This window comes from Rhea pennata, chromosome 2 (assembly GCF_028389875.1).
Source record: "Rhea pennata isolate bPtePen1 chromosome 2, bPtePen1.pri, whole genome shotgun sequence".
Classification (NCBI taxonomy): Eukaryota; Metazoa; Chordata; class Aves; order Rheiformes; family Rheidae; genus Rhea; species Rhea pennata.
Genome location: NC_084664.1, coordinates 127,327,700 through 127,353,567, shown reverse-complemented (window position 1 = coordinate 127,353,567; position 25,868 = coordinate 127,327,700). Strand labels below are relative to the sequence as shown.

The 25,868-nt window shown below is 37.0% G+C and overlaps 1 protein-coding gene across 1 annotated transcript; it reads left to right on the top strand.

Moving 5' to 3' along the window:
* Positions 1-312: 312 nt before the first annotated feature.
* YTHDF3 (YTH N6-methyladenosine RNA binding protein F3) lies at positions 313-25,868 on the top strand. Its single transcript, XM_062570329.1, has 5 exons — positions 313-636; positions 2,707-2,731; positions 7,924-8,009; positions 9,392-10,984; positions 21,545-25,868. Exons 1-5 carry the CDS (start codon positions 613-615, stop codon positions 21,566-21,568), a joined length of 1,752 nt encoding a protein of 583 aa, XP_062426313.1. The 5' UTR covers positions 313-612; the 3' UTR covers positions 21,569-25,868.

Here is a 25,868-nt window from a genome sequence, read left to right as displayed (position 1 = left end):
CCCACCGCTTCCACTCAGCGCATGCGCGGTGCAATCACGTTATTCACCTCCCCCCCCCGAGGTTTCGTCAGCCGTGCCCTCGGAGCATGCGCAGTCTTTGCTCGCTGGAGGGGGAGGGAGCCAGCGTGCTGGCTCCTTCCGCCTGAGCCGAATCGCGCGCATGCGCAATTGCCTCCGGCGCCACTCCGCCCCTTCCCCCCCCCAACTTGAGTCCCTGGTAGCGGGCGCGCGCGGGGCTGTTTCCATCCCCACGTGACATGGAGGCGGGGACGGGAAGGGAAAGGTCAGTGGCGACGCCGGCGGAGGGGGAGCGGAAGGTCAGGGCGCCGCGGAGCGGAAGTGGGAGCCGGAGCCCGTCCGCCATTGTGGGGAAGCGGAGCCCGGAGCAGGGGGGGAAGCGGCGCTGCGTCCGGCCGGCCGGCTCCTTCCAGCGGGACCCCGATCGGCGGCGGCGGCGGCGAGCCCAGGCGGCGGCGACAATCAGGCGGCGGCGGCGGGGAGGAGGCGGAGGGGAGCGGAGCGGCGGGCGGGCGAGCGGTCCCTGTGTGCGGAATCACTCGAGGCCCAGGCGGAGCGGGAGCGGAGCGAGGGGATCGCGGCTCCCCGTGAAGAATGTCAGCCACCAGCGTCGACCAGGTACCGCCCGGGCGGGCCGAGCGCCCGCCGCGCTCCCCGCCCTTCCCTCCTGCCTGCCTCGTCGCTAGCCCCGGCGGGGGGGAGGGGGCGCCGCGGCGGCGGCCACCTGCACCTTCGCTCGCCGCCGGGGCGGCGCGGCTTCGCGGCCTCCTCCCTGGCGCCCTGCCGCCGCGGGGAGCGGCGACCAGCCGCAGCCGGCGGCGACCGGGCTGCCGGGCTCCTTTCCCGGCCCTGGCGGCCCCTATTTATAACCGCTGCTCCGCGCCAGAGCCGCTCCGCCTCCCCGCCCGCGGGGCCCGGCTCCGCGCCTCCCCGCGCGCCCTCGCCTCCCGGCCCGCTGCTTCTGCCGGCTCAGCCCCGCGGCTCTGCCGCTTTGTGTCCCTTCGGCCCGCAAGCCAGCCCGCCCCGGCCGAGCGCTCTGGGGCTCCACGCTGCGGGAGCGGTTTCGTGCCGAGCTCCCGCGGTCCCCTGCTGCCAGTCCCATCTCCTTTGAGCACTTTTTTTTCCTCCTGACTTTTCCTTTATTTTTTATTTTTTTGCCTTCGCGCCCGTTTCTTCGCCCTTTTCCCTCGTTGGGTCTTTCATTTCTGTTCCTTGCCCTAACCTGCGGCCTCTGCTTCTTCCAGCTGTCATCTTATGTTTCTTTCCATGTTCTGTGCCACACACAGAGCAGTGTATACCCCTTTTGGCTCACCTAGGGCTTAGGATTTTTTTTTTTGTTTATCTTGATAGGGTTTCTGTTATCCTTCTTTAACTGCCAGATGCTATTCTGTCTTGATTTTTTTGCTTACTCGTTGGACTGCCGACACTCCCAAAAAGTTTTGCCCCTGTAGCCTCCTTCCCCCTTTTATTTTCCACTCTGTGCCTTTAATGTTTTGTTTCTTTTGTCTCTTTGCATACTACTCTCCAGTTTCTTTGTATGCACTTATTTCTAGTTCAGTGGTCTTTCTGCTTTTCATTGCTCTTCTGTCTTACATGGGGGCTGTTTCTTCCCAGCTTTCCCAGTTTCATGTCTCTTGTTGGTCTCTGCATGCTTTTGTTTCTGGATGAAATATATCTCGAGAGGTGAGGTGGTTGTTTGTTTTTAAAGGTTATGGAGTTTTTTTTCTCTTGAAGGGGGAGGGAAGTGACTAACCAGTGCAGCTTTAGATGGGGATGTATTAAACCAGACACGTGATAACTCAGGTAGATGCATGTAGAAACAAGATGGTGGTGGATGTTTCTTATCTACCCTAAACCTTCAGATCGCTTAATCTGGAATTTTCAAGACTAAAAATTGTTAGTGATGAAGCCGTGAGATTCACTTGTGCTTAGTCAATTGTATGTGAGAAGATGAGTTTGCTTCTCATGGGCTAGCTGTTGTTTATTTCTTTTTCTAAGCTATTTTGTTTTGCTATGGAGGATTTAAGGATACTGTAACTTGTACTGTTGCAATATTTCTTATTGCATGCCAGATTAACAGTGTTTTGTAATGACTAATCCTAGAAAAAGAAAAACCCACCCTCCTTAAGGTATTATTTTCTTCTGTGAAAGCTTCAGAGACTGTATCATTTTCTCAGTATAATCATCTAGATGAGGAATGCATAACTCATACAGTAATATTGTAAGTTGAACTATGTTTCTTTGTATATCTGAAAAGCAAGACACTTTGGGTTATTCAGTGATAAGTATTCATCAGTCAGTTTAAAAGATGACATGATAATAAAGTTCTAGCATTGACAATAATCTTAAACTGCTAAACTTTCTTTGTTCAGTTACTTTATACTGTGTTTATTGCTTATTTCTCGGGGGGGGGATCAGAATTAATTTGTTGTTCAGGCTTTCATCACCAGTTAACCTTTGCATACCATAAAATACTGTAGATTATTTCAAAAGTTTTCAGTGAAATTCATTGAATTTTGAAATAATTTTGCTGGATTTTTACATAAGCATGGTTTGATAATATTTTAAATTGATACTTAAGTTGAAAAGAACAGAGCTGACAAATAAGTGGAATTATCCTGAAGTAAGCGTTAGAGAGTTCTAACTGTACTTTTCTGTTTTGCTTTTTTTTCACTTTCCTATATACAGAGACCTAAAGGACAGGGAAATAAAGGTAAGTTGATTCCTTTTATTTTGTATAAATCCTTGATCCTGCTGCTTATGGAGGTTAATGTGTCCTCAATAACATGAAGAAGATGTAGCTATAGGATGTCTCTTCTTTCTGAGCAAGATGGCAGGAAATTGTATACCAGATTATTATTTTCCAGCTTTTTTTCTATGGCACAAGGGTACATCAGGTTAAAATGATCTCTCATTACATTAATTTTAACCTGCGAAATAAAACAAGTGAGAAGATAACATAGCTATTTCTTTTCATCTGGCTTTCAGTGATATGTTTGCATGATGTCTTTAAGTACACCTTGAGCCATTCTGTACAACAAATAGGATCAGTGTACTAGAATCATCAGGAAGAATCTTTTGAACAGCTTCCTTAGCTTGAAAGACAACAACCACATGACTGTTCAGTTGCTCATATCTGTGAGCAGAACACATCACCCTATTTATTCTCAGAAATTTTGTTGGCTTTTCTATTCATTCTAGTTTCAGTATAGAACATCTCTCTTAGACCCTTTGCTTTTCTTCTTTTTCAGTTTTCTGTCAACACCTTTCTTAGTTTTTAAATACTGTGCTCATGGGTTTCTTCTCTCCCACAGAAGTACTGAACAAATTAATATTCCTCCCTCTAAAATACTTAGCAAATCAGTTCTAAATAGTATCTCAGATTATATCTTGCAATTTGTCTGGAATTTCTCTTGTATAAAAAAATAACATTTTATTGGGGGAATTCCTTTTGCCAATTCAATATGCTTGTGGCCATTTATTTTCTAGGTGTTCAGAAAGCTGATCTATAAAGTAGTGTGCACACAGCTATCTGTTTTGTGTTCAATATACTTATTATTTCTTCATACGAATAAGATCTTTTTTTATTTGGAATTTATGTATTCTTTGCACCAATAGTTCTCTATCTGAATTAATCTGTTCTCCATGAACTGGCACTAATTTTATCCACAACTTGCTTACTCTTGCTCTGTGCAGATTTTCTGCTTCTAATTACATATATCACTTATACTATTGTATGTGGTTCCTAAGTCTTGCTGGATTCAGCCTGTTTCTTTGTCATTCCAGCAGGCATTTGGAGAAATATGTACTTGTGTTTATTTCCTCAACTGCCCTCTACTTGATCATTGTTTCTTAAATACTTGTTCTTTCATTCTCTAATAGTTCTATATTTTTCTCAGAATGAAGTTTTTAACTATTTGTGTCTTTAAAGTTGCTTGTGTTCATACCTTCCACATTGCTCTTAAGTGAGAACAAAGAATCAGATCCATTTGAGTAAGTGATTTGTGGCTTCATGTTCTTTGTATTTTATCATTTTGAAGATTTTGATGATGATATTGAGGTGTACCTGTTTGAGAATCATACAAGTTGCTTTTGAACTATACTCCATATATTTGAAGTGGAACAGAAGTATTAAATATTTTGGGCATTGTTGCAGTCTGTTTAAGAAGGAAAGCACATTAGCTTTACTTTTAACATATTTATGTTAACATATTTTTTGCATGCTATAATTTGTAAATTCTGCTGAATGTTTAAACAAAAACACAGTTCTTAGGATTTACTTATTGAAGAGTTTTCTGCATTACTGAACTTGAATTTTTCATAGGGTGCATCCTGTTAAATAACGAGTGTTTACTAGGATACTAGGGAGAATAGGACCTCGAAAGAAACTGTAATGAAACAATACAATTATCTGCTCAATTCTACCAAAATAGACATTATACAGATACTGTGTTAAATTGGTTTATGATTTAGTTTTAGATCAAAGGAGTCTGAAGATTGTAACACTTTATTGCAGTTAGAACAAATAGTTGGCTTTGGGTTGGAGACTTGTTCAAGAGTATAAATTAAGTCAGTATCGGCAATCCTTACTGCCCACGTGTTAGCAGACAGTATCTTTTTTGGGCATCATGATATTGTCCTAGCTTAAAAGGGCTTTGAAAGAAGATATACTGAGTTGACAGACTAATCTAAGAAGTTCATTCTGTGCGTAACGGTGATAATATGTAAGAGGATGGTAAAAGAGTGTTCACGTGTCTGGGAGAGCATATGAGTGAACGTGAGTGAGCAGCGTAAGGCTGTATGCAAGAAGGGTTGTATTTTTCATGTTGGGGAAAAAGTGAAATAGGCAAACATGAATTTTATTGTCTAGTACAATAGTCCTGGTGCTTTATTCCAATTAAAAATTGCTGTAAAACATTGTTTTCCCTGACCAGAATTTACGGTATTGAAGTTCTAGGATGTAGAATGGTACTGTAATTCTGTGTGCCAGATACTAATTTCAGTATTTCAGAGACTTGAATGAGTAAATCATCCCATCTTGAAGGTTTTCTTATTATGTCAAGTGTATAGAAGTTGACAGAAGATGTCAGAACTGGTATGAATCAAAATGATGTCTTGTGGTGAAAAAACAGGCATTCCCAAACACTTCCCTGCCGCCAAACTTCTTTAGCTTGGTGTTTGCATGTCACGTGTATGATAGGAAACTACTGTCTTGTTTGTCTTTCATTTGTGTATATGTGTGTGTGAAGGAAAAATTTCATACATACAAATTTTTTCTTTTCTGTAGGAGGTTTAAACATAAGTGTTAGGTTTAAAACAAGAATGAGATGTCATGGGTTTCTTCTAATATTTATCTTCAAAATTAATCAAGACATAATGGCATCTTCTAATGAAAACTTTATTCTTTTGCCTTTGGCCATCATTTGTGCATTTTGCATGTGATTATTCTAAGGATAGTAGCTATTAAAAAAACATATGCTATAAGTTCCTGTATTTGATGGTTTGTGTTTTCCCAATATCTAATTAACTGTATGTTTTCAAAGTATTTACAGAAGTGTACAGTATTTTCAAGTTTGGATTTATATAGATATTTTTAGTTGTAGATTAGTTTTAATTAGTATTCTTCATCACTGCCCTGTTCAACTGGAACACTTAATGTGAGTTTTTTGGGCATGAGGCATGCATTTTAATCTGTTTGCTCTTGTTAAATGTATGAGTGGGCTACATTCTTCATTATTAACACATTAGGTAAAGTTAGAATGAAAAACCGAAGCAACATGCTTTCCCTGATGCTATTTTCACTCAGAAATATATATATATTTACTAGGAAAGATATAGCAGTGCAGAACTATTTTGGTATCACTGACGAATCTGAATACAGAATAAAAAAAGCAAACAAATTTACAAAAATATCCTAAGTAATTTAATTTAACATTTAAATGACTCTGAAACAGTAAAGATTGCACATTTTGTGAATATTAGTTGTCAGTATGAAGAGATTAATTCTGATAGCATTCTAGTCTTGACATGCAGCTGTTTATTCCTTTATTTGTGGTTGCATGCTTTTAAGGAACTTGTGTTCCTTCATGTACTTTCTTCATTACCATGGAATTGTATCTGAGGATTTTTCTGTCTATACTATTTGATTAAGTCTTAAGTGGTATTATTTTTAAGTGGCATGGACAATAGACTTTGTGGATCATCCTCTTGTGTGACTGAGCCAAACAAAAAGGAATGTAGCATTCCAGCTTGTTAAAACATTCCCGTTGTGTGCAAATTTAAAACCATTTAAGACTGTAAATACACCATTTTATTTATGGGGGAAAACTAATAGTAATTTAAATTTATTATTTAATTTAAAAGTGTTTTTATGTCACGTTTTAAAACTTGTTGCCTTCATCATTTTCTTCTGATCATATTTGGCTATTGCTAATAATTCAAATACACTGTACTTTTGAAATGTCAGTGTTCTGACCTTCAAAACTCCAGGAAGGTATAAAATAAAACGTGCTTTCCTCCTCACCAGATATTTATTTTGGAATGAATCTTTTCTTGTTCTGTGTTAAATTATGAATTTTCAGCTCTTCTTACTATTGTCTGAAATTAATTTTTCTTTTTCCAGAATGTTGGTTATTTCTTCTAATTATATCTACTCCGTTGTCATTTTTTCAGTTAGTTACATTCCCTGAAGACAGATTGTTCTAGAGTTGTTTAAAATCAAATTGTGAATAAATTTTGAAGTGACTTGGTCTGGGCACCAGCTAGTTTGCAGTGTGAATTTTGTGTGCTTAAGAAAAACAAACAAAAAATACACTTGAACACTAACTCTAATAAAGTGGAAAGTTTAGTTACATGGCTGTGTGTAATTTTAGAAACTTTAGACAAAAAAGAGAAAACTGTCAGCTGAAAGCAGCTCTAGCTGTCAGAGTAAAACACTGTTTTGTGGGAACTTCTGCTTTCTTAGTTTCTTGGTGCATCTTGTTTATCACTCTAAAACATGTTCTTTCAGCCAATCTACTGATAAGTAATCAAAAAAATGTGTTCAGAAAAAGCAGTCATTTATTCTTGAGAAGCAAACCTCTACTTCTCAGTTGTATAATTTCAAATCACCTGCCTGCTAATTGAAGTCCTGCTTCTACTTTCCTCATGGGAAACAATGGAGCTTGGTGGAAATTTGTGCAGTTTGGCTTTGAGTAATAGTTGAATGGGGATGGGGAGATACCTGGGATTTTCTGGCTGCCCAAATTACTTGAAGTATGTGTAATGCCTTGGTTGAAATCAAAGGTAATAGATGGGAAGAGGTTCCAATGTATAATGACATATGTGTGGAGAAAGGAGTGTATTCACCCTTGGGGACTTGAACTCTTGCTTTTGTCTTGCTGTTCCCTGTGAGCGTCGAAGATGTCACTAATGCAGTGCAGTATAATAATTATATAGGAAATAGGGAATGAAGATAGCCAGAATAGTGGTGCCTCCTGGCTATTTTGGTGGTCTCCTCCACTGTCAGGAGAAAGGTATGTGTTGCAACTTTCCCTGAACCTATTGAATGTGTATAATCTAGTTGATATCTGTGCTTGAGCTTAGTCCGGTACTTCTGGAAATGCTGGATATACTGCCCTCCAAAGAAGGTGTGCCTTTAGCTTTTATTCATCTGTTTCGTCTGAGAAAGAATAGTCCAGAATTCCATCTGCTCTCTTTCCAGATCTCTTCTGAGATCTAATTGGAGGACTTACAGATAGGATGAGCTATTTTGTTTAAATTTAACAAGGTGATACTTAGTAATAAAATGTTTGGTCTCAAGAAAGCACAAGTATTTCAATGTACAAGTGATCAGAAACTCTGAGCTAGATTGAAACTATGTCATAGAGATTTTGGATAGTATACCTAATACAGTTTTACTTCTAGTTTCAGTACAAAACGGTTCGATTCATCAAAAGGATGCAGTAAATGATGATGATTTTGAGCCATATCTAAGTAGCCAGACAAATCAGGTAAGTGAACGTTGTTTACTATCTCAAAGTTAATTTCAGAGTTCAGTTGACTTCCAGACTTTAATTTTTGCATGTTTTTTCTTACTGTTGTTTATTTACCTGAATACTCATTGAAATATACTAATTCAGTAGTATATCATTTTTTAAACTGGTAAAGACTTTTTTTTTGTTGATCTTAGGAAAAGAGTTAAAAAGCATGATGATGTGTCTGTTGCTCTTGTGCTTGTGCTCTGATTTCAGAAAGATTTAGTTACAAGAAGTTTTTTTTTTTGGGGGGGGGGAACCAAAACCACACATCTTAAATTTACAATGAATTCATCATGTATTGAATGTAGTTCAAAACAACAGTTTCGCTGGCTCTGAGAAAATATTAACTGCATGGACATCATTTTCTTTGAAGTTGGTAGGAGTAGTACTCACAGTAAATGGTATAATAGATTGAATAGAAGCTTTATATTGCTAAAACTTAGTATAACTCTTCTGCCAGAAAGTTAATGACTTATTTTCAGAGCTGTGAATTGTCTCTGTAGTCAGAAGTTAATATTCTATAAGTTAAATTTGTAAGTCATGCTGGTCTTGAGAGAGGAGGAAAGTACAGATTATTAAAAGGATTTGAGATTTTTTTTCTGCCTTTTTATTTATTGAAGTAGTACAACATTAGGGAAGCATGAGCTAGAGGATGATAATGTGCAATATTTTTTCAAAATAATACCAGAAGTCATATGTGGGTAGCCTTTCAAGTGTCCTGAAGCTTTATCTTCCAAAGAAGTAAATGCTTTGCTTTCCCAGGAGTCTTGGGAGTGGAAAATGATTTTAGCAAGCAGATATCATACTGCTAGACCACAGGTTGTACTTAATGTCCATTCTTGAATAGTATGAAAGTGATATAGTTTAAATGTTTTCCTCCTGAAACAAATAGACATCCTCATGTCATCTTTGGCAAAGTGTTCTGGCAGTTGTCTCCTATTACAAATGAGAGACTTGATTAAAAAAAAAAAATAAAAACAAGAATACCAAATCTAAAATCACTGTTGCAGCTATGTTTTATACTTATAAAACTGCAGTAGTAGTGGTTTTTTTTTTAAAAAAAAAAAAAAAGCTCGGTATTTTCTTTATACTGTTGACAGACATTTTAAACCTAGTTGACTAACTGAATATAAAGATAATTCATTAAGATTGGAGCTCTTCAGTGCTTTCAGAAGGTCCCTTGAGAAGTAATCGCTGCATCTAAAAGATACTTTGTTCATCTTTGTTACCTTGGGAAGAGTAGTGGAACTTAATTCACTCATCTAATCCTTAAAAATATTTTGGGCCATGTTGCGCAATTGCTGTCTTGAGCAGATTTGTTTATAGTGCTGATTTTTTGTTTTATTTTCTTGCAGAGTAACAGCTATCCACCAATGTCAGACCCATACATGCCTAGTTATTATGCTCCATCCATTGGATTTCCATACTCTTTAGGCGAAGCAGCATGGTCAACTGCAGGTGACCCTCCAATGCCATACTTGACAACTTATGGACAGATGAGTAATGGTGAACACCATTATATACCTGATGGTGTGTTTAGTCAACCTGGGGCATTAGGAAATACCCCTCCATTTCTTGGGCAGCATGGATTTAACTTTTTTCCTGGGAATGCTGACTTCTCTACATGGGGCACAAGTGGATCTCAGGGACAATCAACACAAAGCTCTGCTTACAGCAGCAGCTATGGCTATCCACCTAGTTCTCTTGGGAGAGCTATAGCAGATGGACAGGCTGGATTTGGCAGTGATACTCTGAGCAAGGTGCCTGGGATTAGCAGCATTGAGCAAGGCATGACTGGACTGAAAATTGGTGGAGATATGACAGCTGCTGTAACAAAAACTGTAGGTTCAGCTCTGAGCAGTACAGGTATGACAAGCATTGCAGCAAACAGCGTGCCCGCAGTTAGCAGTTCAGCACCTAAACCAACCTCATGGGCTGCCATTGCAAGGAAGCCTGCTAAACCTCAGCCGAAACTCAAGCCTAAAGGTAATGTGGGCATTGGGGGCCCTGCTGTGCCACCACCACCTATAAAACACAACATGAATATTGGAACTTGGGATGACAAAGGGTCAGTGGTAAAAGCACCCCCAGCCCAACCAGTACTGCCTCCTCAGACTATAATCCAGCAGCCTCAGCCATTAATTCAACCACCACCACTGGTGCAAAGCCAACTGCCTCAACAGCAGCCTCAGCCACAGCAACCACAGCAGCAACAAGGACCTCAGCAGCAGGCCCAGCCTCACCAATTGCAGCAGCAACAGCTGCAAAACCGCTGGGTAGCTCCTCGTAATAGAGGTGTGGGCTTTAGCCAGAACAATGGAGCTGGCAGTGAAAACTTTGCTTTAGGTGTTGTATCTGTCAGCTCCTCACCTTCTGGTGTGGAAGTGCACCCAGTGCTGGAGAAACTAAAGGCCATAAACAACTATAATCCCAAAGACTTCGATTGGAATCTGAAGAATGGACGCGTGTTTATAATCAAAAGTTATTCAGAGGACGATATTCATCGCTCCATTAAATACTCTATCTGGTGTAGTACTGAACACGGTAATAAACGCTTGGATGCTGCTTACCGTTCACTGAATGGAAAAGGCCCGCTCTATTTACTCTTCAGTGTGAATGGCAGTGGACACTTTTGTGGAGTGGCTGAGATGAAGTCTGTTGTGGACTACAATGCATATGCTGGAGTCTGGTCTCAGGATAAGTGGAAGGGGAAGTTTGATGTCAAATGGATCTTTGTCAAAGACGTTCCCAATAACCAACTGCGGCATATTCGCTTGGAAAACAATGACAACAAACCAGTTACCAATTCGAGAGACACTCAAGAGGTACCCCTAGAAAAAGCCAAGCAAGTGCTTAAAATAATTGCTACTTTCAAGCATACCACCTCAATCTTCGATGACTTTGCACATTATGAAAAGCGTCAAGAGGAGGAGGAAGCCATGCGTAGGGTAAGGAATCAGTATCATTATAGTAGCTTTCCTTCTGTTCTTCTGTTTTTGGTAACCTTATTGTTTCATACAGCAGTCTTTGGTATGTAAATGTTGAATCAAAAAGTCATACCTTTTCACCAAGGTGTCTGTACTTGATATAACTGGCTTTTAATGAAAAGATTTAAGTTCTTGTGACTGTTTTGTTAATGTTGATATGTGTTTAACCACAATACTGACATATGCATGTGTAAGCTGACTTCTGAAATCTTTTGCTTTAAAGGACTAAACAAAAACTGAATTAAGTGTATTATCCATAACTGAAGTCATCTAGCTGGGATTTTTAGAGTTACTGAATGTCACAGAAAAGGACATGAAGTTACAGGAGAAACAAACATTATTTAAAATAATGTCTCAGATTGGTGGATGTGTAGTGCCTTTTGAATGTCTTCTTCCTTCCTTTCCCAAAAAAATTAATGTGCCCTCAATATTGTTACTTTCAGGCTATCTTGATGATGGCGGAAGGCACATTCTTAACTGATATTTAGTGTAAGAGAAATATCTTGACATTTTCAGGCTTCTAGTACAACTTTTTTTGGTAATGTTTCAGAAGGAGTAAGATTACCATATTTATCTATAGTCTTCATGTTTCTCAGAACTTTTTTCCATTTTCAGGGCTTCTAGTCACTTCTAATTTTCAAAATCGATGCTTTCGTGAAAGAAGTTAGAGAAGGAATCATAACTCAGACATACACTAATAACTCAGGGGAATAGTGTTTTGTGGTTTTCTTCCCACTGTAGTAGGAATAAAATGTAAATTATACTAGAGAGAGCATGGATTGTTTGTGTTTATGCATGCTAAACTTAAAAATCAAAGTACTAAATTCAACATTTAATGTAGGATTTGGTGTAGATTATTGTAATTATGCATATTTTGTGTAATAAAGAATGTTGCTATTGCCTTTAATATCCTCAGGGAATCATACAGTATCCATGACTCAAGTATTGAAATCCACATTTGTCTTATTTGACAGCTACCTTTCTCAGTACTGCTGAGATAGCCTATTTGTTACAATACTTATGTAGTGTGCACTGATTCTTCTATAGAACTGTACAAATTGCTTTTTTTGACAAATTGTAAAATATTAGTGTAGAGCTGCATTTGTAGGTGTGAGGTTTTTTCATTGTAGGTGCATTTGAAATATGCCTTAAGCAATTTAATGTGAGCTTAAAATACAGGAAGTCCAAGTTAAATTGTAATGCCAACTACTGAGAGGTCATCTTTATCATTCTTGTACGTTTGAATGTTGATTTTAAATATTTAAGTTTCTTCTTGTCGTATTGTCACACAGCTGTCACACAGTCTTTGTAAATGTACAATTGTTGACTCCTTTATGATTCGAAAATAGTTTGGAATGTGATAATTAGTATCATAAACTCTAGTTTATAGTTAATTAAGTACTCTTTTATTACCTAGTGTCAGGGAGGTTTTTTTGGAGTTGTGTTTAAATTGGTGCACTACTTACCACCAGTAGAACTGTGTATGCTACGTAAATTAAGTTCATGCCTATTGTCTGTGGCAGCTGTAGTGATCCTCTTGCTTCCAATGTTTGTCATGAAAAATGTGGTTATTGCTGTTAATAAAGTACTAACTACATTGAATGGTAGTAGTCACTTACATGTTCCTTAAAGTTCAATTAGTATTTTGTTGTTGCATAGGTGACAGCAAACTTTCTTAAAGCCAATGATCTAACATAGCAGTGTGTGGTTTATTAATTTAATTTACTTTAACTATTCATCATTTCAAGTAACATATTTAAAATAATTCACTGTAAAAGTTTAATTTTAACAACTCAGGATGATCAATAATTAATTTTAAATATGACTTAGCATTGTATTTTATTTAAAATATGGCTAAATACTTGTAAAACTGGTGTGTAGGCTGTGATTAACATGGAACTTCAGTAACTTGTGCTTTTCTATAAAGGTTAGTTGCAAATTGCTGTTAATCTTTTCAAGCATGAATAGTAAAACTTTTGTTTACCATTATTTGATGTTTTGGGTAAGGTATGTAAAGTTAATTTTGGAAATAAATTTGTTCAGTAATCATTCTTTTTTTTTTTTCTCAGATCTGAAGTTTGAATGTCCTATTTTAAATGTGCGGGAGCTGTAGTTTTTCATTAATGCAGCAAAGATATTGGCCATGTTTTTCATGTGTTCTATGTTGAAGAAATCTGAAATGGAAAGTCTTTAGTTTGAATTACTACTTAGTGGAAATCTTCACAATTGTGTGTGGATTATTCAAAAAAAGTGTTAAATAGTCTTTCAACAGAAAGTGTTAGCAATGAGATCTACACAAATGGAACAGAAGTCTTAACACGACTTTTAAGAACACTTAATTACATTAGGAAAGGAATAGAAGTTATAAATCTTATGGATTAGCAGTTATGTACTGGTCTTCAGTAAATACATGGGTCAAAATGAAATGCAATTTTAATAAAAGCATGGTATCTGGAAACTTTAAAGATAAACAGAAGTCATTTTTGAAAGATAATCATACTCAAATTTGATAACTCCATTTCAGAATTAGTTGGTATACTGGGCATTTGATTTCTCTACCACTATTTGATTTGGTGGCTTGTTAGCTTGTGGTCATCTATTATGTTAGGATCTTCTTGGACCTTTTTGGCACTTTCTAGCGTGGAATTCTACCTTTTTTTTTGTACCATATAATAGAAAAAAGATAATGGTTCCAAGTAACTGTAGAATTTTAAAATACTAACAATAGCAGTAGAATGAAGTGGTTCACAAAAATAATCACTTTTCATCTTAGTGGAAGTAGGAAAAAAAATCAGCATATATCTGTGTGTTTCTGATTTGAAGTTTGTACTTTTTCAGGAAGTCTTTAAATGGCAGGTAAATAACAGCTTAAAATGTTAGCTTCCTCTTATTGTACTACATATCTTGTAATAGAAAGTTTTAACTGTACAAGAATTCCGAATTCCCAAAAGGAGACATTTAATTTTTTTCCACAGTCTGACGTTAATGTAATTTCAATTTCTCTGATAATAGGGTAACATCAGACTGCTGTGTTTAACAATATAACTCCTTTCCACTGCAGAACATTTCTCTCTTGGTGCATGATTTGCTGTCTATTATAAATATCTTTTAAATAAAGTCAAGAAACACTTTTTAAGAGAACTGTGAACTCTTTTTTTTCCCTTCTTCTTTTCCTTCTTTCCCAAATCTTGCAACTACTGTGTTACCGTGTCAGTCAGATACAGACATACTCACAGCACCAAAGGACAAGTCAAACCAGGTTGCTGACCAGCATTTTTCATGTAGCTAAATGCTAGTTATGTCAGACAGTTTTTCAGGGTTGGGTAGTTATATCTTAAAGGGTCTCAAAACAGTAAATAAAACAGGTTAGCTAGTATCTTAAACTTGTGCATTACTTATATGTTTTTGATGAGGTTTCAAGGGCCATTAAAGTCAAAAAGTACAACCAGAAAACACATTTTGGCTTCCTTGATGTTCATAGGATGAGTATGTGCCCCTAGTCTTGGGAGGAGAGAATTGGACAAAGTACTTTTAGACACTGATCCAAAATTTTCGTTCTGTGATGGCTTGCTAAGTTACCATATCTTCATTTGCTAATATGTTCTCCTTAGTTATTTGGAAACACTTAAAAATGATCTGTATGTTCCTTTGCACACGCTCGCACTCTCTCTCTCTCTCTCTTTATATATATATGGATTTCAGATGTGCATGTTTTCTGTGCGTTTGGCTTGAGAGCTGTTTTTGTTCACAAAAATAAAAAAATTTGAAGGATGGGGATAATGTTGAGAGGTATAGGTATTAAAAGAAGCTGTCAGTATTGTATTGGATCATTATATAAGGACTTGAGAAGTGGTGGTACCCTTCTTTCTGTAGTGAGGAAAAAAGATGATGCAAAAGAACGTCCAGCATTGGACTGCTGAATGAGAGATGGAATGTAATTGAACTCATAGGTGGTCTTATTAGTTTAGAAGGACTTGCTTGGATCTTGTTGCACTTTTCTTTTAAAAGTAGCCGTAACTAATTGTTCTCTTTCTTTTTGGTTTGAACTTCTTGGCTGAAGAATCAAAACAACAAACATTTAGAGTCTTTTTTTTTTCCCCTCTGAGTGGAATTAAATTGTCTTATGTCAATCTGAGATTAGAATGACTAATTTGTCCTGTAAAATAGGGGCCCCAATAGAAAAATTAGGAATATCACCCAAATGATTCACCTTAGTGCTCAGAGACCAGTCGCTGGAATCTAATTCTTGAGTGTTCTTAAACATGAAGGTAGATCTCTAAAACAAGACATGATGCTTGAATTAATCAGGGTCTTTGATAGCTGCGCCTTTTCTAAATACTGCATCGTTAAGTTGTAGTTAATATAAAGGAACAATTCCAGATCTCTCTTTTATAGAGCAGTAGAAAAACCTTGAATATACATGAATTGCACAGCAATATTAGTATGCTTTCTCCTTCCTGCTACATGTCATCAGATAATAGTATTCTGTGAAGAACAAATAGACTAGAATGCTAGTGCTTTTCTTGCAGTTAGTAGGAAGTGAGAAGAAATTTGTCTGCATGGGGAAATCACAGCCTATATGACTTTCTTCAGTCTGGACTTCAGACTTGCTTCAAAGTAGTTCAAATGATGTATTACAAGGGTTCTTGTTAGATGATGACCTGAATTCTTTTAGCCCAATTCTCTGTGTGGCCCTCTTTAGAGGTCTGGTGGTATACTTTATTTTACAATTGCATATCAGTATTATTGTTATGCTTTTGTACTTAGGGTCTACTGTGAAAATATAAACAAAGTTTATGGTTACTCTGCTTTCTTATGGAATATGATAAGAAATCAAGGTAAAATACATTCATGTTTCTCCATGGCAGATTGTAATTTGAATTCAAATTGCAACATATATAAGTGATAAGGTTTAAATTGTCTGAGAAACTCTTCTTCAGCATATTTTGTTGGCCCTGCAAGGAATGTTATTCACTGTCAAGGCTACTCTAGATTCCATAGCAGGGCAACTAAAGATTTTATTGTTTTGCCCTTAGGCTTATGAGTAGAAGTTAGAAAGGTGTCAGTCATCTTTCTGCTCCTTTTGACAGTGACCATCAGTGAAGGCAGTTATTAAAGACTGGCAACGGACAGCTTATAAAAGTCAGTATGCTATTAACATTTGCATAGTTAACAGCAGTGATGAAGAACTAGAAGCTTGATTATCCCTCCCTCCCCCAAGTCACCTTGCTGGATTGACTGACTTGTATCTGGAATGTGTAACAGTGTACAGCACTGCAGGAAAATACTACCTTTAGTTAGAATTGGATAATCTGTGGCTGAAAGTATTTAGGAACACAAGACTGGAAGGGTGTTTTCTGGATCATAGAGTTTAGTTCTTGGTTTCCACAGAGCCTTGCTGTTTGAGAGGTGTTTAATCACACAATATCTTCAAACTACTTAGGTTTCTTCCCCGTCTATGCCTTCTGAATGCTCATAGCGTGTTAACTTGCTGAGCTGTGAGTTCGGAAATGAATTGAGTTCTTATCTTTATCATTACCAGAATAAAATGATAGGGTCTATGTTTTGCTAACAATGCATACATCTGCTCAAACTTTATTTACTGTTTTTACTATAATTTGTTTACTGTTTCACTGTTTCTAAGTATGTTTCAGAGGCTGAATTAAGTAAAATGTCATCAAAATTAATGTGAAGGATAAATAAACTAGTCTAGGTCTTGTAGTTTTTTTAGATTTTATTTATGCTAGAAAGTCTCATTTACTATCTACAGTTCAAATAGCTACAACAGCAGGAACTTTGAGTATTAATTCACAAGGCTTACCAGGCAAAGGAACTGTCTGGACTTGTAAGACCTCTTTCTAGACTTCCTACGTTTAATTTGTTCGTTCTTAATCTGTGTCTTTTCATTTTTATCTCGAGATAAGGAATGGAAGAATAATGAATGTTTAAGGAGAAGATGACATCTGCCATGGGAAAAGTTGCCCAGATCTGTTGTAGGCTTCTAGAGATCCTTTCCATCTTTTGTCTTCCAGGAATTCACCAGAGTTGCTGTTCAGAAAAATGTATTTGAATATTTTTATTTGGCTTTGAAGTAATAGGTATCTTCAGCAGATTTACCCTCTATGTTATGGAATTTGAGTGTGAAGTTAAAAAGGACCCTCACTTTATTACTGAAATTTTAAAATCATGTATACTCTAGATTAAGAGCCAATGAGATTCTTGCCATGGAGTAAATTATCTCTAGTATTTTGTCAGTTTTCTCAATCTATTCTTCATTGTGGTTTTCCAGTTCTAAAGTTTGTGTCGTTTGTAACGATACACTGGGATGCAACAAACTGCAGATTATGGCTGATGTCATTAGTTAATGAGACTTCATGAACTTTGCTGTTGTTTCTTCTCCCCACCTCTACTGCTGTCTATTCTGCTTCTGCCAGCTGTTTCTCTCCACGTAGCAGAGCTGGCGGAGGGAATGTGTGCCTGTACCTCTCGTCACTGAATGCAGTCTGACATGTTAGCTTACACTGCAGATGAACATGGTTTTTAAGGTGAAGATTAAATCCAGGTCTGTGCTGAAACAACTAAGATAATGCTATATATTTCCTTCTGATGCTGCTTTAAGACTGTAACCCCTTGGTAGAGGGGAGCAGACAGGCACGAATATTTTAAACTTTGCAGCAAGATGCCAAAAGTTGGCAAAATTCTGGGTTTTGTACATATAGCTCATTTTGCTGGAATGGTTGTGGGGAAACTCTGCAATTTGGTTGTGTAAGTTAGCAATGCTGGATAGCCTTTAAAGTAGACATCCTGAAATGCTTGCATTTCTAACTGTTATTTAAAAAAGAGAGAAAAGTGAAAGTCCTAAAATCCTTCTTACTTTTTTTTTTTTTTTTTTTTTTTTTTAATGATTACCCCTGCCACGCCCCAGCCATGATCTGGTTTGTGGGGTGTTGAGGGGAAAAAATACAGCTGAGGACTGCAGTAGCTTTTTTAGTAGGCCACCAATCTAATGTAAATATATTTTTGCTACTAAAAATCATCCTCTTTCATTTTCCTTTTTGTCAAAAGAATTATGTAAAACATTGTGTTATGTTATCTTAGTGCCTTATAACGAAAACATCTGTTTTGAAATCTTGTTTTGAAATCTTATAGAGATTTTCTTAATTTATAAGATAAATTATAGCTACTTTTCAGCACGAGATCATTCAGTTAACGCTTCGAATTTAGAGAGCAGAATCACAGAATCACAAACTTTAAAGTAAGTCAGCCTGGGAATTCAGACCCAGTTGTTACATTGTTAGTTCCATATCTTTGTTTATTCTAGATTGATGCATGCTTCCAAAGCCCAAGTGTTTTTAGTTTCTTCTTCATTTGATTTTGTTTGTGTAGAAAGTTGATGGCATCTGTGAAATCTGCTCACCACATGGTGTATAGTTAGCAGTTACTGTTAACCAGCTGTTGCATTCCCACATAGCTGTAAGTCAAATGCTAATTACTCTCTATGTTCTGGTCATAAACTCCCCTTAAAGCTGGGAAAGCTCACTGTTCATGGCAAATTCTGAAGTGACACAGGTCGCAATGGCCTTTGGCAGAGAACTTGAATTGACTGAAGATGCTTTTTATCCTAGAGTGTTGGAAGATATTTGGCAAAGATTTTGCTCATCTGAATGCAGGAAGTAAATAAGAGATGTTGGGTGAAAGGAAGATGTGGTAGAACCCAGATAGGCCTAGGACAAATGTGTTCTGTCCAGTCTCAGAACCAAAATGCTCTGTGTGAGTGTGTGTTCTGCTTTTGGTTGCCCCATCCTTTTTGAGATGGGAAAAGACAGTGGTAGTGAATGAGGTCTGTGGGTGGTTTTGTTTGTTTTTGAGCATAATATTGCTTCCGGCATTTTGAGGAAATTGAGTTTTATCTCTTCCATCTTGTTGTACAGAATGGTAAATACCATTGATACCAATATAGCTGAAGAACATATTGTTTGCCCCTGATGAAAGATATCAGATTTATGCCTGATTAACTGTTTAAATATGCATGTAGTAATGCAGAACTCTGAAAAGACACAAAAGGGGTCTTTTTGCCCCCATGCCCACCTCTTTTTTTGCCTTTTTTCCTCAAGAATTCAAAATGGACTTGAAGTCCTTTATTTCATCCATGGGGAACAGGTAAACAGGATATCATTCCCTTTCTACTTTGAGTTTCTATGAAATTAAATGTATTTTGAGTTTGGGGATCACACAAAATAGAGTTGGTTACTGTTTACTGTGCTGCGGTGTGGGGTGCAGAGAAAAGCTTTGCAGATAGCTTCTCTCTGTGGTTGTCCGTGTCATACTTGCAGATAGACAGGACCTAATGATATTACTGATATAGAGAGAGTATTTAAAAACAGTTAAAATATGGTATTTCGGTAAGATAGAAGTTTCATAGGCTTCCACTTAATACTGTAATAATGTGCCTCAGTATTTTATGCAGTTCTTTCAGTTGAAGAAATAGACACATCTTAGCTTATTGCTCTCTAAGCAGGCTATTTTTGCATGCCTTACATGCATAGTGAGGCATGAGGCCAATGATCATGTGTTTTCAGCTTAGGGGTGTGCTATTAATGTATCGGTTTGTATTAATGACTAATAGTATCAGTTTCACATTACTGAACCAGTATCTTACTATGCAAATAATGGTTATCTATTTTTGTAATAGGAAAAATTGATTTCTAGTGGAATAATGCAAGCAATGTTCCCACTTTGAACATATGAAGTTCTGCCCTAGAGAATGTACAGTCTTAGTTGTACAGTTTCCAGGACAATGGAGATGATTATAATGAACAAGAACTCTGTGCAAGCCTTACGTTTTTGGTGTTAATCTTGAAGCAACTCAAAGGTGTATCTGGAAATCAGCTTAACTCTCATAACAAGTAGAAGTGTTATGTACCCTCTTCTTTCATTATACTGGCTTTTTGGCAGAATTTATTTGGAATCATGTGCTAATTTGTAACTTTTCTAAGTAATTTCTAGACAAAGTTTCAGAAAGATATGATAGGGGCTTTGGAATCATTCTTCAAATGTCTCCTTGTTTATTTTGGTTTCCTTTGCTATGCTTATGTTCTATTTATAGCATACTATGTAATGTAATAATAAAAAGTATTGGAAATGGGTGTTATATTAAGTATGGAAGGGAACCTGGCTTTTCCAAGAAGGTATTTTAATACATTTATGCAACAGGTGTACATATTAAGAAAGGAAATTGTCAAACAATTTCTTCATTTCTTAAAGTTGACCTCAGTATCTCCTTACAATCTAATTAGAAGATATGTAATGAAGATGAGAAGAGATAGTTTATTAATCTGGGGAGGGGGTTGGGGGGGGAGTTGTGTGTTTTTTTTTTTTTTTTGTTTGTTTTTTCCCACCTCCCCAAGAGGTAGTCTTAATGTGTAACTGAATGTTTATCTGTAACAAAGTAGAGAAAACAGCTCTAGAAGAAGCACTATTAAAGCATTAGAAAAGTTACTTGTCTGTTAGTCTTGTAATATAGAGGGAGAGTTTGTTGGTCTGTAGCAGAGATGCAGTGCATTTAGTAATTTAGCCCCTAACCTTTTGGGAATATATTTTCGGTTTAATTTTTTTATTCTGTTCTTTAGGTCACAAGCAAATACGTTTATCAGTGTTTGTATTACACAGGTTAAGTTTGTGCATTTTTTTTTTCTTTACATGTTAAGTCTCACAATGCTGTAAAAGCTTTGTAATGAATATGAGCTTGACTGCAATTCAGGCTTGCACTCAGGCAGGTCTTTTTTCTTTTTTCTTTCTTTTTTTTTTCCTCCCTGCCATTCCTACCTCATTGTTTTCACATTTTCATTATAAAAAATAACTTCTAAAATGTATGGATGGGTTTTATTCTGTAAGCTTTGCCTACCATTAGAGAGATGTGTTTATATGGAGGAGATACTGACCCAACTTGCTCCTTCACCTTTTAATCATGCTAAAAGCACTAATACATTTGGTGGGCTTTGAACAAGATACGTGGGAATATGTACTTCAGTTGTTCAGGTATCTAATGAGTAGATGTGTAAATTTGTATAGGATATCTTTTATTGACAAGTTAGGTTTTAGATTCCTTGGTCTTTGTAGTTTTCCTGGTCTCCTTACTCAGTTCACTTTGTGCAATGTATTTTATTGGAAGTGATTTAAATCAATGGCAGAAAACTTTGTTTTGATAGCTGGGTGTCATTTGAACATATTTGCCTTTTATACTTTTACCTCTGTATGCTATTTTAATGCCTACCATTAATACCTATACTTCTGTGTTTCTTGGTTATATTATTTTTTAAAAGTTGGCTTGAACATCCTTGAAAAAGAATTCTGAAGCTATTTCCTTGAAAGCTTGCTGCTTGCTTTAGAGAAAGGCATGCCTTATAATAAGCAATGTTACTGTCTAATGATAAGCAATGTTACTACTCTACGGGAAAGAAGATAATATTGAAATGTGTGTATTAACATGATTTCCCTTTTTGTTTTTGTTTTTTTTTCCAGGAGAGAAATAGAAACAAACAATAACTATATGGAGATGTCCTGCTAGAATTACAACACTAATGATGTAGACTCTGGAAATGCCTAATATGTCTAAGAAGACGTTATTAAAGCTTTTTTCTGCTTAAGGTGACATCTTTGAACACTTTAACACAAAATTGACTCTTCTTGTAATGGTTCTCATCAGTGCATCTGCCCTTATACTCTCTCACCAAACACACTTGAGAACTGTACCTTCGTCAAGCACTTTCTGTCCTGAAGCTTTTACCAGTATCTGCTGTCTTTTGTATTTATGCATCCTAGCTAAGGCACGGGAGACCGAACGAATGCAAGGATTCATTAACTCTTGAATTTGTTAAATACTAACAATTAACCATTAGAAGTGGTTCAATGATGTGAGATTCACATTGCTTCAACTTATTTTTTTTCCTTGTTGTAGTTTTTTTTTAATTGTCAGTTTTTAGCTATTCAACAGATTAAAAGCAAATCATGCCATATTTAGTCCTGGAGTAAAACTCAAGTCTAAATGTTCATGTGAAAATTATTGTAGTAATCTTTTAATATGGCAAAGCAACTTTAAGATGCAGTTTAGCCAAATGAAACATAACATAAAATTATATTAGAGTGACTTTTCCCTTGTTTCAAACTGTTTGGTGTAAGAGAATATTAATATGCAGCTTGGTGGATACCACCAGTTAATGCACATTTCTTTATTTTTTTTTTCTGTAACATGTATACTGAAAAAGTGCATTTGTCTGAGGAACTGTTTGTTTGCTACCACTCAATGAATCTCAGTTTTGAGTAAATGTACCTCAGTCTAAATCAGACTTTTTATGACCTTTATAACTACATTTAAAATAATCTTTAATTCCTATTTCTGGGTGTTTGCAAGCCTGACAAGATTGCTATCATGGAAGTGAAAATTTACTCCTCTAGGTGATTCACTAGCTAAATAAATATAATTCTTGTTTAGCAAGCATATACTCTGGTTCTCAAATTTTTTGTTTCACTGTCCCATATTCAGATGTTTTTTTCCCTATCTAAAATATTTCCAGGAAAGTACTTTGATCCATGGACATGATGTTTGTAGCCATGTTTGCAATTTTTTGATTAGAACCATGCAACAAGGATTTTAGGATGCATATTAAACTAGATAATTATATGCTAGTTTTAACTTGTGAAAACTATATCTTTTGTTTCAGTTTTTTTGTAGCAACACACATTCTATCTACTGGAAGAGACTATTAAATATGTCAAGCAGGTATATTGACTGCACAAAATACTGAACAGCCTGTACCAAACTCCAGGGATAGCTTTCTCTTTTTAGAATGGCAGTGTAGAAGGCAGATATCTTATAGCTGAAAATAGCAATACTGCGTATTATTTGAATGCGTTTCGTGTCTTACTGTCCAACACAGATGTTTACATTGTGTTTGGAGTCTTTCATTTACAGAGTCTGCCAATCAGAGTTCTGAAGCTTAGGTATTGGCATAGCTTTGTTTTGAATATAAACTATTGCTATATTTTAGTTTTTCTCCCTTAAGCCCTTTGCATACACAAAATGTTCTATACACACTATTTTTACCCGTTATTTAAAATGTTGCTTGTAAAAAAGTAGTAGCAGATATGAATCTTAATTTTTGCTGCTGATTTTCTAGAAGTTCAAAAGGGAAGTGACTTCCATATTTTGGAGAAAAGAAACAATCTTAAATGCTGATGGGCAACATAGTGCAGGGGAGCAGGGACTAGGTGGGGCAACAGAGAGAGAAAATATTACGTGTAGTATGAGGAGACACAAAGAGAGAGAGTTTTCAAACTCCAAGTGTACTTTCCTCTGAAACTTGGCTTGAGCCCAAAGATGCCTGCTTCCACACACTTCTCTGATTTTGTAGCTGTTTGCTTCCCTCTGGCTGGCCATGGATTACTGCTTGTTAGTTGCGACTGTCGCTGATCAGCTGAAGGGGCAAAGATCAATGCTGTGAGTCCAAAGACTGCAGTCTTACTGACGATTCTTCAAGGGATCAGAATACGTCTACCTTTATTGCTTCTACAAGATATAAGCAAATATGCAGATGTTTCCAACTGAAAGAAAGCTAATGTTAGAGTCAAGCATTCAGGAATTCACTGCATATGCAACCTTAGTTTGGTTCCGTCGCAGTATACATATTTTTGGAGAGTTTGTTAACATGTTTCCTGTATGACCCTGTTGCCTCTTCTACTGTACAGCATGAGCATTGCCCTCTGAATCAGATTTAGTATAAAATGGATGCCTCATTTGTTGCAGATCTTGGAAGCCTGGAAAACAAGACAAGATTGTAAGAGGAGGTGATCACATTTAGAGAGCTGTTGACAGTTTTTATGCTGTTCCAGGACTGTTAGCAAATCTACAAATGGAAGAGTTTTATTGCTGATGGTGTTAGCCATGTTTTGACTGATTTGCAGAGTTTAGCAGGTGCAGCTGAAATTAAGAGGAGTTTTATGTGCATATAAAGTGCTGTAAAAATAGTATATACGTTTGTAAAATCAGTTATGAAGTGCTTTATAACTTAATGGACATGTGATAGTTCTAGCCTTCAGCTTCCTTATACATGAGTTCTTTCTTCCAGAAAGAAATGAAGTGGTACTTAATATTTCAGATAACCGTAGAAATACTTGTTGATTGTTTGATTTTTCTCCCCACTTCCCCAGTAGAGTGAGGTGGTTGTAATGGCTGCTAACTAATGAAGGGGTTGGCAGTTGGTATTCCTGCTGCTGTCCCTGTTGCCTCCTCCTTTGTGTCAGCATTTGTTCTCCTCTGATGTATACTGAACCAGTTCAAGAAGTTTTCTGCTGGTTTATCTGTCAGGGCAACTCTGAGGTTAAGATGGCAGATGGATAGGGAGGAGGTTTGTCTTTCCAGCAGCAGGTAACCACAATTGAATAGGCTTAGCTGCACTATAAAGCTATACTCTTATAAACTGGGAAACTCCACAAGGACAAAAGTTTAATTCTGTTTTCAGTTTAAGTTAAGGGTAGTGTGCAGTAAATAAGATGCTATTGCACACATTCAGTGATGGCAGCAGTAGAGGAAATGCTGAGTATTTTCCATTTTAAATACTTTCTCCACTTTAAACAGACTTGAAGTTGTATAGCAAACTGGTTGCTGAAAGGCTTAGTCTAACCTACACAGTGGGACAAATTAAAGTTATGAGCATTTCCTAACCTTTGAGTGTATCGTGATTTTTGTAACATCAACATCTTTAACAGAGTGGAGGCTTTTTGGTATGCGATGAGAAGCGAGTCTTGTTAGTTCAATGCTCAAATTCCTGGCTTAAGCAAAACATGGGTGCTACTTTTTCTTCAAGGGACTTGGATTGGGAAAAAACTCGATGTTCACAACTAGAGAAATTTCAGAGCTTTGTCTTCTGTTTTTAGGTTTGATTTATCAAATATTTCTGTACAAACCTACTCTTTTTACACCAGTGTTTTTCTTCTTTATGGATACTCAATCACTTTTATAACATCAGTGTCTGCAATATTTAGATGCAAAAGCTCACTGCCAAAGTAATTCTCATCCCAGACAAATCTGTGGCAACAAAGAGCAGATCATGTTGATCTCATGATCAAGTGCAAATAGCTAAACATTAAAGAGATATCTTAAATATTTTCACCTTTCAGTCGAAGTTCCCTTTTGAAGCCGCTTTCTTTTTAATAGGGGAGTTTTCATAGTTTTCATACTTGAAATATTAAAAAAAAAAGAAAAAAAAAAAAAAAAGCAGATGCTAGCAAGTCTTTCCTAGATGAAACTGATTTGCAGTAAGTATTTTGAATTGTATGAATAGTAACCTTATTTTTGGCCCTCCCACAGCTAAACTTTCAAAATTGTTGGTAAATTATTTGGTATTTCAATTATGTTTCTAGCACTGTGTGAAAATTTAGTGTGGATTGTCTTTAATGGATTTTCTGCAGCACAGATTTTTAAATGGATACTTTGAGGCATTCATATACAAACCACTGTTTATGAAGGAATGGATTTTACGTTGTTTCTTTTCAAAATATGCAAGCCATTTGAACTCTTTTGCTGACGCTTATGTTGAGGAAATGCGCACCTGTTTTCGAAGTCTTTTGTTTATTCTTTTGCCATGTAAAGATCCATATTTACTGATAAATTAAGGGAGAGATTAAAAGAGAAAATCCATTCATAACCGGGTTTAAATTGTTTGCTGTTTTATGTGAATTGATTAATTCAGTGCAAATTATTTTGGCATGAAAGTTCATCCTTTGGTCCTTCTTAATCCTTTGGAGAGTTTCAATAAAAATAACTTCTTCACATTCTTACCTACTTGAA

Coding starts and splice junctions, on each gene's coding strand:
- YTHDF3 (XM_062570329.1), top strand. CDS start 613: ATGTCAGCCACCAGCGTCGACCAG. Junction 637..2,706: donor CAGCCACCAGCGTCGACCAG/GTACCGCCCGGG, acceptor TCCTATATACAG/AGACCTAAAGGACAGGGAAA. Junction 2,732..7,923: donor TAAAGGACAGGGAAATAAAG/GTAAGTTGATTC, acceptor TTTTACTTCTAG/TTTCAGTACAAAACGGTTCG.